At 39.6% G+C, this 15,833-nt stretch overlaps 1 protein-coding gene across 4 annotated transcripts in view; it reads right to left on the reverse strand.

Moving 5' to 3' along the window:
• Positions 1-7,268: 7,268 nt before the first annotated feature.
• LOC101418673 (zinc finger protein 709-like) overlaps positions 7,269-15,833 on the reverse strand; it is a 28,640-nt gene continuing 20,075 nt past the window's right edge. For 2 of the 4 annotated variants that reach the window (XM_071211116.1, XM_071211115.1), the window contains 5 exons: positions 13,621-13,706; positions 11,432-11,558; positions 10,590-10,682; positions 9,981-10,072; positions 7,269-9,526 (listed from right to left, as the gene is read on the reverse strand). In XM_071211116.1, the coding sequence (XP_071067217.1) occupies positions 7,745-9,526; positions 9,981-10,072; positions 10,590-10,682; positions 11,432-11,558; positions 13,621-13,653 (2,127 nt within the window). In that variant the 5' untranslated portion in view covers positions 13,654-13,706 and the 3' untranslated portion in view covers positions 7,269-7,744. The remainder of the gene's footprint in view (positions 9,527-9,980; positions 10,073-10,589; positions 10,683-11,431; positions 11,559-13,620; positions 13,707-15,833) is intronic. The other 2 variants (XM_071211118.1, XM_071211117.1) reach the window with 1 other exon arrangement.

A 15,833-nucleotide genomic window follows, 5' to 3' on the forward strand; every position in this document is an offset into this window, starting at 1 on the left:
AATGGATGCCTCCTTCAAATTCTTCATAACTAAACCTGAAGCTCACTTTATCTCCTCACATGAAAGGATATCTCTGTAACTACCTATATTTTATTAGTGATCATTGTAGTCTTTTAAAATTTATTCTTTTTTTCTTTATTGTGATTGTTTTAACTTTATATTTGGAGATGTTTAGATTCATATTTACAGAAAAATTACAATAAAAATATAGGTGCGGTCACCCCTCGGGCTGAAGTGTGGTTTGCTGGCCTGGCGGGGGAGCAGCCGCGGCAGGCCAAGCCGCTGCCCCCATAATAGGGTGGTTGGTCGGGCCCACCGCCACCCCTGAAGGAAGCTCGGCATGGGCACAGAGTGCCCTCAGGTCTCCCCTTCTCGGCAGCCATGCTTCCGCGGCCACCCCTCCTCCCAGATAGCGCCACATGATGCCTTCTTTCTCCCTGCGCAGGCGCAGGGCGGAAAATTCCAGTCTGCCCTTTTCCCCTCCCCCGACAGCAGCAACAGCCAGGCGTGGGTGGAGAAATCCAGTCTGCCCTTTTCCCCTCCCCCGACAGCAGCAACAGCCAGGCGTGGGTGGAAAAATCCAGCCCGCCCTTTTCCCTTCCCCCGACAGCAGCAACAGCCAGGCGTGGGCGGGAAACTCAAGTCTGCCCTCCACCCCAGCAACAGCAGCCACCAATCCCTAAACCCTGCCCCTTCCCCCAGCAACAGCAACAGCCAATCCCCAATCACCACCCCTCCCCTGTCCAGTACCGCCCACTGACCTTTCGCTGGCAACCAATCAGAACAGGGCGTGGCTTCGACCAATCAGCCTTCCCCAGCCCCTATAAAACTGTTGCCTCCCCTCAATAAAGTGGACTTGCGTGTTTACCTTGTCTCTGTGGTAGTTCTTCTGCCGTGCACCCTCCAGTCCTGAGAGCCCCCGACAAGGGCCTGGCCTCCCTTGTCCCCAGTTCGTCGCCTGCTTCTCCGGGCGACCCCTTCGTTGCCTGCTTCGCCGGGCGACCCCTTCGTCACCGGCTTCGCCGGGCGACCCCATCAGCCGAACCGCGCAACCCCTTGTGAGACCGATCCCTCGTCTGCTGCCGGACCGACCCCTCGTCCCAAGTGGGACCGACCCCTCATCCCAAGTGGGACTGACCCCTCGTCCAGAGCTGGACCGACCCCTCGTCCGCAGCCAGACCCCACCTCTACCGACCGAGCAAGCCGCCGCAATAGGGAATTCCCATACAACATCCTGGCACCCACACATGGTTACCACTACTAATGACAATGCAGATTAGTGTGGTCCATTTGTTAAAACTGATGAACCAATATGGAAGCATTGCTATTAATGGAAGTATATAGATGATAATTCTCTTTGCAATTCCTTCAAATCATTGTATGAAACAATGGCTATCTTTTCTGGAATTTAATTAGGCCTGTTGTGAATAAAGCACCATCATGGTGACAATGATTTGCCATAATGCCAATTTTTCAGTGTATGTAAGTGCACATTTCAAATTGTGAAATGACTAAGGCCAAACATGTCAAGATTTATTGTCCTGTTCCCTCTGAGTGTATAAATATTCAACAGTGAAACAGTACAGAGTCACTGCTCTCCTAATAGAGCAAGTAGAGTAGGCTTCTACCAACCCTGGCCTGAGTAGTAAGCCTGCCTGAGAGACTGGACATGATTGAATCTTTTCCCTTCCTCTTTTGGCCATTTGTGCTAATACACTGTTCATTTACTAGAAGATTTTTTGTGCCTAAGCCTACGTTCCCAAGATGCACTACAGAGCAACTTGTTCCACTGATTTAGGGGGCTGCAAACAGAGGTACCTTGCAAATTATGGAATGGAATTGGTTGACTTTTTGGCAATTATTTTAAACTTTCATATCTTTTGCATGGTGGGGTCTTGAGCAATACAGGATTGAAGCATATGTGTAGTAACCTCTCTACAGCTGATCACTGATCACAGCTTTGATTATTGAATTTCAGTCACTGGGTAATAGCTCTGGGGGAAGTTATTATTTCAACCTGCTCTGCACAAAGTTGGTGGCAGTCAGTGTTTCAACCTTGTCTACAATCTTGTTTAGAGGAAAAATCCTACATTTCAGGTACCTATGGCATAAGGTCTACATCCTCTTCAGGAAGGGTATCAATAAATGGAACTTTAAGAATCCCCCATGAACATTGTACATCCTCCCATGGCCCACTGAATGGAACGTGGCAGAGTATGGGTTATGATGTGGACCATTGACCATGAGGTGCAGCAATGCCCAGAGATGTACTCACCAAATGCAATGGATGTGTCATGATGATGGGGGAGAGTGTTGCTGTGGGGGGAGTGGTGCAGTGGTGGTGGTGGGGGTGAATGGGGACCTCATATTTTTAATGTAGTATTTTTAAAAAATGAATTAAAAAAAAAAAAAAGAATCCCCATGAATACCAGGGAGCTGTCAAACTGGTTTAATCCTGAGATCAATGAGTTGGGGCTACAAGTGCCTGGCCCATTGTTTCTTATATCTCTTTTCATTCTGGAACCAAGATTACAATCAGGCTTCCAAGAATAATATTGTGGTGAGTGTGAGGCCATTCACTGTTCAGGAGATTATGAGAATTGAAGATGGAGACCTGCAGGTGAAATCAAACTTATGAGACAAAAGGAAGATAACAGAGTAGGGAGTTCCAGTACTCAATCCTTCCACAAGTATAAAACAGGCAGAAAACATCTTAAACACCTATTTCAAATGTCCAGGTCTAGTATAACCCTGTACAACATCCATGGAGGAACAGGAGGAAGAGGTCAATAAACTATCAAAAATAAAAAACTGTAATTACAGTCTCTGAGTGGCAGCTACTGGTGCCTATAACACAATCTTATAAAAGGCCACCCCCATGGGTACAGACACTGTCTAGCTGCCACCAACAGAAAGGTATTTAAAAATCCTATTCCCCAAGAACAGGAAAGTGACAGCTGATCACTGATCACAGCTTTTGATTACTCAGCTCAGGTCACTGGGAAATGGCTCTGGAGGAAGTTATTGTTTCAACCTGCTCTGCACAAAGATGGTGGCATCTACCAACCTTTCCTGGACAGAGGCAGAAGGAGTGGTGATTTAAAGAAGCAGTAGTTTCCCAGGGTTGTGGGGGTGACTAAGTTGAAATGCTGCATTTGCTTTCCAGGCTAGAAAAGCTCAGCTTTAGGAAGGCATTCAAGTTTTGCTGTCCTTACTGTCCTCCTCCACAGGACACAATGGAGCAAGTCTGCAACCCTTCATTACTTCCTGGCTCTGTTATGGCTAGGAAACAACTTGGGAACTTCATCCCTGGGGTTACCTTCCTACCAGAATTTGCACTCTACACAAAAGCAGAATAAGACAATGGAATGAATGTAAAAAACTATAGAAGTGGACAGTCTGAGACAAAGGCCTACAGCTTCAAATACTCAGGAAAGGGCAGTCTATATACTAGGAAAAGAACAGAAAACCAAACTCCTGTAAACAGTGGAACTCCAAAATAACTAACAAAGCAACAGGACAAGATGGAGGCCAGAAAGACAAGGAAAACCATGCACAGTATATTTACATTGACAAACCTTCCTGATAAGGGGGCTAAATTCCAAGAAAACGTTTGTCCTCTCACCAGCTGTTTACAAAATGAAAAAACCCATCCCAGGCATAAATACAAGAATTGACATTTCAAATATTAACACATAGAATGTGCACGAAAAAAAAACCAAAATATAAACTGAGGCACAGGAAATGATGGTCCATTCAAAGGAAGCAGATAAAAATACAGAAAATTCCAGTGAAGAAGATGAGAATGTAGACATTGTGAACAAAGTATTCTAAGAGAGGTCTTCAAAACTCTAAAGAGGGTGAATGAACATCCAGGTAAAGAAGTAAAGTATATCAGAAAAACAATAAATGAGCAATATAAAAGTTTAAGAGAAAAATGTAAACAATTTAAGTAAAAGTAACAAAATAAAAGTACTGGAGTTGAGGACCACAATAACTGGTATGAAAAATTTTCAGGAGGGTTTCAAGAGTAGATTGGAGTTGGCAGTGATCTTGAATAAAACCATTTGATGTGAGTTAGGCTGAGGAGACAAAGAGAAAAGAAATATTGAAAGTAAAAATAGCCTAAAACGCCTATTGCATATCAATATATCTGACTCTGCCAGATGGAGAAGATAAAAAGGGCCAGAAGGATATTAAAAAAATAAACATTCACAAACTTTTAAGAAGGTGTGAATATGCAAATCCAAGAAGCTTGCTGATCACCAAAGGGATAACCATGAAAAAATATACCCCAGCATATATTGATTACAGTACCAAATGCAAAGGACAATGAGAGTTCTGAAAGCTGCAAGAGAAAAGCAACATTTTTACATACAAGGAGTCCCAATTAGATTGAGAAGTGATTGATTTCTCACCAGAACTCAGTGGAGGCAAGAGGACAGAGGGTTGAAGTACTAAAAGTTCTGAAGGAAAACTAATACCTGACAAAAATTTATACAGCAAGTTGCTCTTTCAAAAGTGAGGGAGAGGAAAGCAGATGTGGCTCAAGTGATTGGGCTTCCATCTAACAAATGGGAGGACCCAGGTTTGATCCTCAGGGCCTCCTGATAAAGGCATGCCCATATGGTGAGCCAGGCCCATGCAGTGAGCCAGGCCCATGTGGCAAGGTAGTGACTGTGCAGTGACCCACATGGTTTGTCAGTGCCTGTGTGGCAACCAATGCATTGAGCCAGTTCCTGTACAGTAAGCCAGTGCCTGCATAGTGAGCCAGTGCCTATGTGGCAACCCATGTAGTAAGCCAGTACTCATGTGGTGAACAAGTACCCACACAGTGAGCCATGCAGCAAGATAATGATGCAACAAAAAAGAGTTATGAAGGGGAGAGTCAAGGTGAGACAACAACAGAAACCAGCAACTGAGGTGGCACAAGTGACAGGGAACCTCTCTCCACATCAGAGGTCACCAGGATCAAATCCCAGTGCATCCTAGAGGAAAAAATGAGAAGCAAAAACCAAAAAAGAGAAAAAGACGCAGAACATCACACAGTAAATAGACACAGACAGGAAAAAATACAGGGTGGAGGGGAGAGGGGAGAGTAAACTATGAGGGAGAAATTAAGACATTCTCTTTAAAAGAAATGCTGAGGGAATTCAACATTACTAGACCTGCCTCACAAGCAATGCTAATGGGAGTTTTTCAGGCTGAAATGAAAATATACTAGATAGTACTTCAAAACAGTCTAAAAACCTAAATGAAAATGGGGGGAAGAAGGATGTAAGCTGACACTTACATGGGTGAAATCTATGATAAGCTGGAGGTAAGTATTTGTACAAGGAAGGGATAAAATGGGGGAATAGGGTTACCTTTGGGTGGGGCTTTGTGGGCTTGAGGGGGGCTAGGGATGGGAGGATGAGTAATATTGCCCAAGAAATTGGGGGAGGGTGGGGCAACATATGAACATAGGAGGTTGTCAGGTATTTGGTTGAGAGTATAATGCTGAGAAAACTTTAAAAAATATAATAAGGAAGGTTACCTATTTAAGATGTTTAAAGGGGATAATCTTATGCAGGACAGGCTACTAGGGAGTATGTGAATGCTCATTTTGCCATAGTGGGTTATATCATTGGATAGAGCCCCATATAATGAGAGTGAAGGTATACCCACATCCTGGGGAGGACTGATGTTCTCAAATAGAGGGAATTATATCTCTAAAGAGAAATTGTGGCTCCCAGTCCATTGCGGCAGTTGAGCATGTCAAGCCCTCAACACTGTTGCAAATATCTCTGAATATGGCCCTTCAAGCAATGAAGACTGATTGTCACTGTGGGCCCTAATGGCAGGGGGAAAGAGGTATTGAATAGATGAAATCAATGTAACTGTGTGGGCAGAAGTGTTCCACAAGTGTACGCAAGGATGAATATAAGACATGTAAAATTACACCAAAAATATATAGGGGTTGATAGGCTAAAATATAAGTCATAATGTAAAACATAACTAAAAATTTAGAAAACTGTAAAGTCGAAAATATAAACCACAATGTAAACCCAAATGTTACATTGTTTGAAAGCTATTGTCTCTATATCTGTACATCAGTTTCAGTAAATATGAATATGTAAAAAGATTATTGCTGTGTAAGGGGAAAGGGTTTTATGTTGGATATGTGGGAGGACTGTATATGGTATATATGAATTACTGTGATCTAAAACTTTCATGAAGATAAGCTTAATAATTAGGAAAAAAAAAGAAAAAGATAGGATGTAGACACTGAGGAAAAGACAGAAGTAGTTGCCTTGCCAATTTGCATACAGGGCAACACTTACTGCAGTGATGGAAGGCAAAATATCAAAAACAAAGATTTTGCATTTTTAAATTTTTTGATACCCCAATTTATTTTTACCTTAATTTTTCTAAATTAATATGTATTCTATATCTAACCTTTAAACTCATGACTCTATTAAATTTTACTATTAATGGAACCTAGCAATATATTGGGCTTCACTTATGAAGAAGTTTTGGACCACAGAGAGGTTCAACAATAGCAGGGGAGGAATACTGGTGTGGGATGTTATTGACAGAGGACACATGGTTGGCAGGGAGTCCTACAGGGCATATATCCAGGGTACATAAAAATGGATATTTTCATAGTGGTTACAATTAAAAACAACTGGGAGAGTGCTGAGTTCCTAGCCAGGGGAGCTCTATCACAGTCCCTAAAGGAACAGCAACAATCCCCCAAGTGCAACAGCAAAGACCAAAAAAGAAGGAAGGTCCAACAATGAGCCCTTGATAGGAATGACTATGTTTGTGAGCCTGTGCACCTGAAATAAGAACAAGGCCTAGAGCTGCAGTGTGCCTAAGAGTTACCTCCTGAGAGCCTCCATGTTCCTCAAATGTGGCCAGTCTCAAAGCCAAACTCAGCATGTAAATGTGTTGCCTTCCCTCCAGTGTGGGACATGACTCCTGGGGATGAGCCTCCCTGGCACCAAGGGATTACTACCAAGTACCAGCTGATGATGTAACTAGAACCATTTGTGTAATGTTAGCGCCAGTATTATTGTATTGTATTGTTAGGTGTGTAACTCCATATCTTGCTTCCTACAAGTGCATAAATGCAAATGTAAAAAAGGCAGTGATAAATAAAGCCTTTGGTACACTCAGTACACAAATATATAAATGATAATAAGTAAAAAACGGTTGGGGATCGGGGGCTTATAGTATACATGGAAGCTATTGAAGTAGTATGGATGACTACAGGAACTACTGAACAGATTAAAAACAGTTTATTCACTATGTGAGTTCTCTGGTATGTTTAAAGGTTAAATCTCTGGCTGAAGTCTCTTTCATACTGAAAACTATTACACTGTGAGTTTTTACATTTAAAGAATATTGACTGATGGCTTTCTCAAATATCTGGCATTCATAGGGATTCTCTCCAGTTTAAGTAATCTCCTGTTGTCCAAGGTTAGAATAATTAATGTTTCCTCACACATATATTATGATTTCTGTCCAGCATGAATTCTCTCATTTCCTGAGGACAGAACTAAAAGTGAAAGTTTTCCCACATAGACAACATTCACAGGGTTTCTATCCAGTGTGAATTCTCAAATGTTTTTGAAGACTAGTATATTGGCTGAAGACTTTTCCACAAAGATGACACTTATGGGGTTTCTCTCCAGTGTGAGTTCTCTCATGATGTTGAAGAGACTTACGATTACTGAAAGCTTTCCCACATAGAAGACATTCATGGGGTTTTTCTCCTGTGAGTTCTTTCATGTTGTTTTAGGTGAGATAGTTGAATGAAGGCTTTCCCACAAAGATGACACTCATGGGGTTTCTCTCCAGTGTGAGTTCTCTCATGATGTTGAAGAGACTTACGATTACTGAAAGCTTTCCCACATAGAAGACATTCATGGGGTTTTTCTCCTGTGTGAGTTCTTTCATGTTGTTTTAGGTGAGATGGTTGAATGAAGGCTTTCCCACAAAAATGACATTTATGGGGTTTCTCTCCAGTGTGAGTTCTTTCATGTTGTTTCAGGTTAGATGACTGAAGGAAGGCTTTCCCACAAAGATGACATTCATGGGGTTTCTCTCCAGTGTGAGTTCTTTCATGTTGTTTTAGGGTAGATTTTCGAAGGAAGGCTTTCCCACAAAGATGACATTCATGGGGTTTCTCTCCAGTGTGAATTCTTTCATGTCGATTTAGGGTAGATTTTCGATGGAAGGCTTTCCCACAAAGATGACACTCATGGGGTTTCTCTCCAGTGTGAGTTCTCTCATGATGTTGAAGAGACCTACGATTACTGAAAGCTTTGCCACATAGAAGACATTCATGAGGTTTTTCTCCTGTGTGAGTTCTTTCATGTTGTTTTAGGTTAGATAGTTGAATGAAGGCTTTTCCACAAAAATGACATTTATGGGGTTTCTCTCCAGTGTGAGTTCTTTCATGTAGTTTCAGGTTAGATGGTTGAGCAAAGGTTTTCCCACAAAGATGACATTCATGGGGTTTCTCTCCAGTGTGAGCTCTTTCATGTCGTTTTAGGGCAGATTTTCGAAGGAAGGCTTTCCCACAAAGATGACATTCATGGGGTTTCTTTCCAGTGTGAGTTCTTTCATGTCGTTTTAGGGTAGATTTTAGAAGGAAGGCTTTCCCACAAAGATGACATTCATGGGGTTTTTCTCCAGTGTGAGTGCTCATATGTTTTTGAAGATTACTATACACACTGAAGGCTTTCCCACAAAGATGACACTCACGGGGTTTCTCTCCAGTGTGAGTTCTTTCATGTTGTTGAAGAGACCTACGATTACTGAAAGCTTTCCCACATAGAAGGCATTCATGGCGTTTTTCTCCTGTGTGAGTTCTTTCATGCTGTTTTAGGTGAGACAGTTGAATGAAGGCTTTCCCACAAAAATGACATTTATGGGGTTTCTCTCCACTGTGAGTTCTTTCATGTTGTTTCAGGTTAGATGGTTGAACAAAGGCTTTCCCACAAAGATGAGATTCATGGGGTTTCTCTCCAGTGTGAGTTCTCTCATGATATTTAAGGGAAATATAATGGCTATATGTTTTCCCACACAGATGACATTCAAATGGTTGTCCCCCAGTTTGGCATCTCTTATTTTGTTTAAGGAAAGATAATGTAGTGAAGCCTTTCCCACAGAGATGACATTCTTGCAGTTTTTCTCCAGTGTGACATCTCTCATGCTGTTTAAGGGAAGAGGATGTAGTGAAGGCTTTCCCACCTAGGTGACATTCGTGGGTTTTCTCTCCAATGGGAGTTACATTGTATTGCCTGAGTTCAGAGCATTGGATACAGTTTTTATCATTTTGGTAGTATTCATATGATTTACTTGTATGGTGATGTTTAAAATATGAGTAGTCACTGAGGACTGCTGGAGGTAGTTTCCTGAAATAGGATTTCTTTGTTAAGTGAATCAATGCATATTGGGTCACTATGGATGTGAGAGAGGAATCTTCTTGCAAAGAAATACATTTAAAGGAATTCTTCTGGGTGTGAGATCTGTGCTGTGGGGAATCAGATGAGAGACTGTAAAACTTCTGAACATTTAAATGAAATGCTACATTTCCCTATATATGAAACCTAGACTAATCCACAAGTGGTATTATCCAATTAAAACATCTGCCATGCTGGTTTCATATAAAAAGTATTTTATTCCATACACATAGATTTTCTCTATTATAAAAATCTAATTGCAGAGTTATCTGATCAATTTTGAGCTTCATGATGTTTCAAAGATTACATTCATGAAACCTGCTTATGCAATTTGATTTTTATGTGAACTCAAGTTAGAGTTTCTGTTTAGGTTTTTACCGAAAATTGAAACTATCACAAATTTTTGCTGGATTAGCACTTAATTCTAACATTAATTATAATTTCATGATTTACAGTATTCCTAATTTATTCCATCTATAATAGTGTATCTATTTAGAACACTAGGGTTTACAAAATTGAACTTACCAATGACATGATTTTAGAAGTGTCTTTCCTATAGGTAGGTTTACTGAATACCATTTCTATCATTTCCCATGTTTTAAAGGCACATTTCCTCCCTGCAGAGATTGCAAAAAGCAGAATAAAATTTTAGAATAGTACCAGGGGAAGAAAAATTTTAAAAGTTCCAAATATCCTTTTCAGTATGTTTCCCACATTCACAATTAACTGGGAAAGAATATCAAAGTCATAAATAATTCTAGGACATCACAGTCAGAAAGGATTTTGAGACATGGAATGTGAGAAAAAAGCTGGGATGTCAGTGAGGTGAAAAAGAGGAAAATATCTTCCAAGAATAGGAACAGGAAAAGGATTATTATGTGAGAGTTTAATTACAATAATAAATGAATATCCCTTTCCCAATGCCAATGACACTCAATAAAGCTTGAGAAATGTATGGAACAAACACATGTGACTAAAATTTCCCCATATCTTGAGGTACATTTTAGAAATCATAACTCATACAAAGAAAACTGAAGAAATCATTACACACTTAAGGAATCCTGAAGTTAAAGTATTCAAGCACATACTTTATCATGAGACCCCTCTTCTAATGCAGAGGTCTTCACAGCTCACCTGGATTCTGGTATTGAGGAAAAACTACTCCTTCTCTCGACACTTCTTCCTGTTCCAACTGGGAAAGCACATCCCTTTTGCAGACTTGATATCCTGTTTGTATGGAAAAAAGTTACAGGATTTTGAGTTTTGACTGTAACAGGGCATGATCATGATGTACATCACAAGTTACCAAAGAATAGGGTAAGCACTGGAGGTCAGCAATGCAGCAATAACTTGAACTTAGATCATTGACAATATTTCAACAGAAATTGTAACTCTTGACCTTTTGCCCATTTCAATGAGAACCACTGTTTGTTGTTACCCATGTACTAATAAAAAGAGAGACTGGAATTGTCTATATTCTAAATGGTGAGAAATCTCTGTTTTCAAAGTGATTGAATATTATGTCCAAAAATAATCCAATTAACATAAATTCTCAAAAAATGATCTAAATTCTATATGGAAAAGGATATATGCAATGTTTCTACTACTGTGTTCTGAAGCCTCAGCATAGCACTTGGAAGAGAATACTTATATCAGCACAGCCATGATTGTTGGAAATTGAAATTCAAGAAAGACATTAAATTGTGGTCAAGAAGATTAAATTCTATTGGGGTGAACTTGATGTAAATAAAAAATGAAGAAACAAATTCATTTAGAGATTGTTAGCACAGCATAAATGTATTAAAATTATAAAATATAAAAATATAATGTAAGAAAGATTATACAATTTGGAGAAGCTGATTGAGATATCTGAATTAAAAAATGAAAGATGATTTATGATGAATATATAGGTAGATCAGATAGATGTTAGATAGATAAAAGATAGATATAGGTGGTAGATAAATTTTGAGTCTCACCTACTGAGACCAGGTTATTGATATTCTCCAGCATCACTTCTCTGAACAGCGTTCTTTGGGTTGTGTCTAACAGGTCCCACTCTTCCTGGGTGAAGTCTACAGTCACATCCTTGAAGGTCACTAATGCCTAAAAAAATCACAGTAATTTGTTTTCACACAGAGCTATCCTTACCAATGTCTTGAGTGAGATGTACAAAATAACAGCACTAAAGAAGCAGAAACTGTGTATATAAAACTCAAAAGTTGTTGGGGTTCCAGAAACATCATTATCAATGCTGAACTTCCATCTGCCTTTCAGATGCACTCACAGGCACATGTACACTCTGAACCCACAATACCCCATTGTAAAAGAAAATCACATGACATAGGGTATGACATACATCTGGAAATATCCCCATAAATTTGTCATTATGCCTCTTTCTGCTAATTGTTCAGTTTTCCTTTGAGCATTAATAACTAAATCAATATTTGTCAACAATTTTAAGTAAATTTACAGACATTATAAGGCAAGCAATATCAATTACATGTGTCATTTTAAAAGATGGATATGATTAGGTTACTCCCTTATATAGATGAGCTCACTTTCCTCTCATTTATAAAATCATTTAAGAATATGTTATGCATTTTGGCAAATGCAAGTTAATGTATCAATTGCTTTCTATCTAAATTCACTTCACGGGTCTATTATTCATTAAAATGGCAGGGATCCTTGAAAACATAACCAGAATTCTGCAAAACTAAATAAGTTTCAAATCAGTAATTCCTGATTTCCTCAGTGCTACATAGCTCAGGTATACATGGTAATGTATAAATACAGATGGTTCAGTATCACAAGACAGGGACACCTGAGAGAGTGTACTGATACATGGCCTTAGACTGACTATTCCTGTGGTAGAGACCTCCCAATCTCAACTTTCTGGGGTGTACAAAGACCAGTTTCATTGTCTTACTTTTATCTTCATGTCATCTAAGATGAAAACATTCCTGATCATTGCCTCTTGCCTTTACTAATCTTTAAAAATTTTCACTGAGACATAAATTGTATTCTCTCTATTATACAGCTTCTGAAACTACAGCCACAATGAAGGAAAAAATAATTCTATAATGACACCCATTTATAAAATTTGAATACATTTAATTTAGAAAATTGAAGTTGGGAAATTTGACCAAGGTGGTAAGGAGAACTGTAGTTTTTAAGAAATTATTTCAAGAAAAGTGTATGTGTCTCAAATAGTGGGGTTCCTGCCTACAACACAGGAGGCCCTGTGTTTGGTTCCTGGTGTCCCCCTAAAGAAGATGAGCAAGACAACAAGCTGTCATTATGGGCTGGCAGAGTGTGCTGACACAAGATGATGCCATGAAGAGACAATATGATGACCTGGCATGGCAATCTGATGCAACAAGATGATGCAATGAAGAGACACAAATAGGAAACACAGTGAGAGACACAACCAGCAGGAGAAGAGGTGGCTCAAGTCATTGGTTGCCTCCCTCCCACATGGGAGGTCCTGGGTTCAGTTTCTGGTTCCTTTTAAATAAAAGATGAGCATGCAATGAAGAGACACAGAGAGCAGACAGTGTGTGTGAACAATGAGGGGGGTTTAATAAATCTTTTTTGAAAATATTTCAAAATGTACAAATATATTCCATCAAAAGTTTAAGAAAATTAAAATTGGAGGAAACAAATACATTATTTCTAATTTCATTTAATTTACAAAACTTCTCATATGCTTCTGACAAATATATTTACCCCTACACCCTAGTACCTGTAGTGTTGGGCTGACTGCATGCACAGCTGAAACCTCAGCATCCCTTCTGACTGTAAACACTTCTTCTTATTCACCTCTGTCACCATTATTCATCATATGGCCAGGCCAATCTCAAGCACTAACATGATCCATGACTTCATTATTTATTCAATGAGGCCATGCATGAGTGAGAAAAAGAAAACTTCTGTAATCTTCTCAGAGAATACACAGCCTTAATGGTAGCTTTAACCAACTCTTCTAATTACCTTGGATGATTACTCATAGATCCATACCTAACTTACCATAATTAATAAAGAGTCATATATAAACTTAAGATGAGATCCTTGAATAACTCCTGAATACACTTGGAATATTCACACCAGTAGTAGAAATCTTCCCATCTGCTGGCAACAGAGGTGCAAAAAAGAATTACCTACTCACATGTGATTGCATTGCCAAAACCTTGGCTGGCATCTATCTTCCTCTGGATTTTCACTTGCAACCAGATAAGCAGAAGGAAAACAAAGCTGAGAATGGAGAAAGAAGTCTTAAGATTCAAGTCTTGACAACAATTTTCTAGTCCCCCTCCCCATCATGAATGCCAAAACTTTCACCTAGGAGTATCTCCTGCCCAAATGAAATGGAACATATGGTATGCTCAAGAGAAATAAGGAAGGAGTCTCCTTTCCCAAGGTCAAGATGTTGGAGATCTTGTCTTCTCTGGCTAATAAAGATATGATTATCTTCATATTATAGATAAAAAGATGAAAATCCATGAATTGCATGTATTAAATAGCCCATGATGTTCAGAGACTTTGTCTTGAAAATGTAATGCCAATTTTACTCTTTTTGTTTGTAACAGCTTTTTATAAAGATATTTAGATTGCATAAAAGGTTACAGTAAAAATATAAGAGGTTCCTAAATACTCTCACTCCCCACTGCCCACACTCCACCAATATCAACAACCTTTTTCATCAATTTGACACATTCATTGCATTTGATGAATCTACTTTGGAACACCACTACACAGCATGGGTTAGAGTTTAATTGTAGTTTACAGTCTCTCCCAGTCCATTCAGTGGGTTATGGCAGGATACATAATGTCCTGCATCTGTCCTTGCAATATTATTCAGGACAACTCCAAGTCCTGAAAATGTCCCCTTATCACACCTCTTCTTCCCTCTCCCTGCCCTTACCAACTCCCATAGCCAATGTCACCACATCAATGATAGTTTCTTTCATTGCTAGAGTCACAATTCTATAGTACAATACCAGTAAGTACACTCTAATCCATATTTTATTCCTCCATCCTGATGTCCACTCCATCTCTAAATCAAGAGGGTGCTTAGATCCCACATGGTTGTTGGAAGGGATTCTCCTGCTTGTAGTTGTAGACTCTCAGTTCCCTGGTGTGCTGGTTGACCATTCTCATCTCCCTGTTAGCTGACCTGGGTAAGTCCAATGAACCTGAGAGTGGGTGTTACAACTTTGCTGAGGCCAAACTCAGCATGTAAATGCATTACCTTCCCCCAGCATGGGACATACTCCCAGGGATGGGCCTTCCTGATGTCAAGTGATTACTACCAAACACTAGCTGATGATGCAACTAGAAAAAGACTTGATTAAAAGAGGGAAATGGTGAAGACAAATGAGTTTATATGGTTAAGGGACTTTGAAATGAGTCAGAAGGTCATCAGAAGGATCACACTTATGCACATCTCAGCAGGATCTCAGAGAAAGCAAAAGTATATACAACTCCAAATAGTGGTACTCCTGAGAGCTACAGAGACACCCAGGTTCTACAGTCATGACAGATCATGTTCAGTGCCTTGTCAGTGGGCCCTACTTTGGAACTTGTGTCCTGACTGTGATGGAGTTGGGCTCAGATGTGGCCTCTCTACACGTGCCTCTTCTGTCACATACTGAACCTGTGGTAGGTGCTGGGGTTGGTGTATGCTCAGGAGACTTGACTCTCTGGACTGTCCATGTGGCAGCTGGGCCCTGAGCCTCAACAGAATTGCAACACATGCTCTCTGGTTCCCTGGAGACTTTTAATTCATTGCTGATTCCAAAACATAGGTATCCCTTACGAAAATCACATCTGGAATTGGGTTCTCACCATAAGAGGAAGCAGAGTGGAATCTCCCATTATAAATATTACTTTTGTGTGTGTGTGTGTTGTGATACCATTGGTTCTCTCACATGCATTTCTGATTTTTGGATTCTCCCTCTCTGCTCTACCATGAACCTGACCTTCTGGATACATTTGTCCTAAAACATCTTTATTCTTCTATACGTTTAATGCAGCCCACTCAACACTGAGTTCTACATCCCACACAAATATATTTGGAAATCAACTAAGAAACTTAATATGTATTATTAAAAGAAAAGAAGAAAAACTTATATATATATATATATATATATATATATATATATATATATAAAATTATTATGACGTTGATCAGAACCAAGATTAACTTAATCATTTGTACCTCAATTTCAGGAAGAAAGTGATTATATTCAACAAGTTTGAAGAATTACATATTTTAAAATTTTAATCTTCTCAGTACCCCAAATGATAAAGGCTAATTTGCTCCTTTAACAAATGTCCTACATTAAGGTTCAGAGAGGTGAATAAAATGACAAATTTATA

This window comes from Dasypus novemcinctus, chromosome 23, assembly GCF_030445035.2.
Source record: "Dasypus novemcinctus isolate mDasNov1 chromosome 23, mDasNov1.1.hap2, whole genome shotgun sequence".
Taxonomy (NCBI): Eukaryota; Metazoa; Chordata; class Mammalia; order Cingulata; family Dasypodidae; genus Dasypus; species Dasypus novemcinctus.